This window comes from Ailuropoda melanoleuca, chromosome 10, assembly GCF_002007445.2.
Source record: "Ailuropoda melanoleuca isolate Jingjing chromosome 10, ASM200744v2, whole genome shotgun sequence".
Taxonomy (NCBI): Eukaryota; Metazoa; Chordata; class Mammalia; order Carnivora; family Ursidae; genus Ailuropoda; species Ailuropoda melanoleuca.
Genome location: NC_048227.1, coordinates 59,646,057 through 59,648,787, shown reverse-complemented (window position 1 = coordinate 59,648,787; position 2,731 = coordinate 59,646,057). Strand labels below are relative to the sequence as shown.

The 2,731-nt window shown below is 57.7% G+C and overlaps 1 protein-coding gene across 1 annotated transcript; it reads right to left on the bottom strand.

Annotated features, from left to right (window-relative positions):
- Positions 1-203: 203 nt before the first annotated feature.
- On the bottom strand, positions 204-2,356 carry GPR6 (G protein-coupled receptor 6). The gene is made up of 2 exons (XM_002925647.3): positions 2,340-2,356; positions 204-1,712 (listed from the first exon to the last, which is right to left on the bottom strand). The coding sequence occupies exon 2, from the start codon at positions 1,691-1,693 to the stop codon at positions 608-610; it is 1,086 nt and encodes a 361-aa protein (XP_002925693.2). The 5' UTR covers positions 1,694-1,712; positions 2,340-2,356; the 3' UTR covers positions 204-607.
- Positions 2,357-2,731: the final 375 nt, after the last annotated feature.

Sequence of the window (2,731 nt, the reverse complement as noted above, 5' to 3'; positions counted from 1 at the left end):
ATTTCATAGGAGGGAGAGGGTACATAATAAACTTTTAAAGTAAATGTACTAATATTCCAGCTCTTAAATAGTAATCCAGTAGTCACATGCCCCAAATTACATTTTTATTATGTGTTTATTTGTGTACAAAATATGTTGTAATTTACTGATGCATGTGCAGCAAAATATACTATCACATACAACAAAAATACACCTTACCTCTTCTTCCCCTGTCCCTGAAAATGGCAACACTGTTTTGGCAGTTCAGCAGCTAAAAATAAAGTGCTATAATTAAGCAGTACTGGAATGTCTTCACTTGACAAATGTGATGTACAATTTGAGTATACAACCACATCTTTGTTAGTTTTTTCACAGAACAGGAAATCCCACATCCTGAACACCTCCAGAAGATACAAATATTTGTATATATATGTACACATGTATACACTGTATATGTAAAGTGCCAAAGAGCCTCTTTGTGAGATTGATGTACTTATGTTTACTCTTTCTTTCCTTCCAAAGTCAGAATCACACTACTGGGATCTCAGAGTTCATCCGCAGGCACCGAGAAGCTCACTAAAGGCTGGCTTTTGTGGGTGTGGTGGTACTGAGAGGACGGAGGGAGCCTTCAGACCTCGCTGGGGGACCTAGAACGGAAGGGCACTTTGGACTGGAAACAGCCACAGAACAGGAGCCACAGGGCGCGCTGAATCTCCTGGTTGCGGAAGGCATAGATGATAGGATTGATCATGGAGTTGTAGGTGGCCGGCAGCAGGGTGGCGTAGGTATAGACTGCTGGGTCCTCGCGGCTGCCTACCACGCAGTAGATGGCGAAGGGCAGCCAACTGGCGCCAAAAGTGCCCAGCACCACAGCCAGCGTGCCCACACCCTTTCTGGTGGCCGCGAGGTGGGGCGGCGCCAGGCAGTGCTGCTGCAGCGCGATCTGGTGTGCGTGGCGCCAGACCACCTGGCAGATGCGCACGTACAGGTGCAGCATGATACCAAAGACCGCAAAGAATGCGGCGGAGAGCAGCGCCACGTGGCTGCGTGTCAACGGGCGCACCACGCTGCAGGTGGCGCGCTCTGCTAGGCAGTTCCAGCCGAGCACTGGCAGCAACCCGAGGCCTAGGGACACCGTCCAGGTGGCGGCGAGCAGGAGGTGCACGCCCAACAGGGTCCGGCGCGAGTAGTAGGTGAGCGCGTTGTAGAGAGATAGGTAGCGGTCCACCGTGATCGCCAGCAGGCTGCTGACCGAGGCGGCGAAGGAGGCTACAAGGAAGCCCACCGTGAGCAGGCTCACCGTCTCTGAGGGCACCACGTACTGGAACACGAAGTGAAGGATGAGGCCGCAGCCCGCCAGCAGGTCGGCGGTGGCCAGGCTGCCCACCAGCACGAACATGGGTGTGCGCAGCGCCGGGGTGGACGCGATTAGCGCCACTACCAGCGCATTTTCGCCTGCGATTACCGTCCCCGACACGCACAGGAGCACGTCCCAAGGATTCACCGCCGACAGCAGCAGCCCCGGCGGCCCGGCTGGCAGCTGAGAAGACAGCTCCAGGGACGTGTTAACCGCCCCGCCGCCCCCCAGCGCAGCCGCTGCAGGGGGCCCCCATTCACCGGTTTCCCGCGCCCCTGCCGCTGTGGCCGCCGCCGCTCCCTCGGCGGTCACTGCCACCACCTGGGACTCGTTGAGCGAGGAGGCGCTCGCGTTCATCGCGGCCTGTCCCTGCACCCTGGGTGGAAAAGGGAGAGCAAGCGTCAGGTGTGTGGTTCAAGCCTCCAGGGAACTTCCTCGGGCGCAAGTGCCCGGCTCATATTGCTCATCCCACCCCAGGACCCCAAGAGCAAAGCGAGGAAGCAGTGATTGACAACCTAAAATTAATAAATACCTGTTGAGTGACTGAGCGAGCGTGTGAGTGAAATGCACACAAATGCCCGCACAGATAGATGTAAGTTTTTAGACAGATGTGTACACAGATAACATGCATGTACACAGATCAGTCCCGTACACACACAAGTGTGCCTGTAATTGCACACACACCCCTTTGCACCGAGCTAGGGGTATTAGCCTCGGCGAGTCCCGCCTGGGCTCTGGCCGTGGGGTTAGGCATTCGCTTAAACAAGGCGGAGGAGTCGCTGTCCGCGGTGCTGAAAAGAGAAGTATCCGAGGTCGCAGAGACCTCGGGCCCTGAAGGCCACAGAGATTCCTGGAAAAAGGATATTGGGGAGGGAAGCTGGGTGTCTGTGTACGGGGAGGATGTGGAGCCAAGCGTTGCTCCATTTCTCTCATCCCCTGGCCATCATTCACCCCTTCCCCACTCCACACCCTCAAAGTTCCTCTCGGGAGCCGGGCTGCTCACCTGGGGAGTCAGGGCTTCAGGAAGTCGCTGATCATGAGCGCTGTGGCGGGGCGCCAGGCTGCGCTCCCCTCGCGGACTGAGCCAATGCCCGCGGGGCGGCCGGGCCCGCGCGGAGCAGAGCGCCGGGCGCCTGTGGCTGTGCAGACGCCGCCGAGAGTGAGAGGTACAGTCAGAGGCAGAAAAGGCGGCTACGAGCAGCGCGCCCGCTGGAGACCGACAGGCAGGGCGCGGTGACGTCAGGCTCCAGGCTTCTGGGTGCGAGGCGTCACTCACTCTGCTCCACCGTCCATTCCTAACCCCCGACCCCCGTCCCTCCTCCTCCAGTACGTCTCAGAGGGGTAAAGGAGGGAGGAGAAGCCGGAGCGGCGGCTTCCAGTCCGGAAGATCCGGGA

Excerpts from the sequence above, each read along its gene's own strand:
- GPR6 (XM_002925647.3), bottom strand. The coding sequence starts at position 1,693 with ATGAACGCGAGCGCCTCCTCGCTCAACGAGTCCCAGGTGGTGGCAGTG.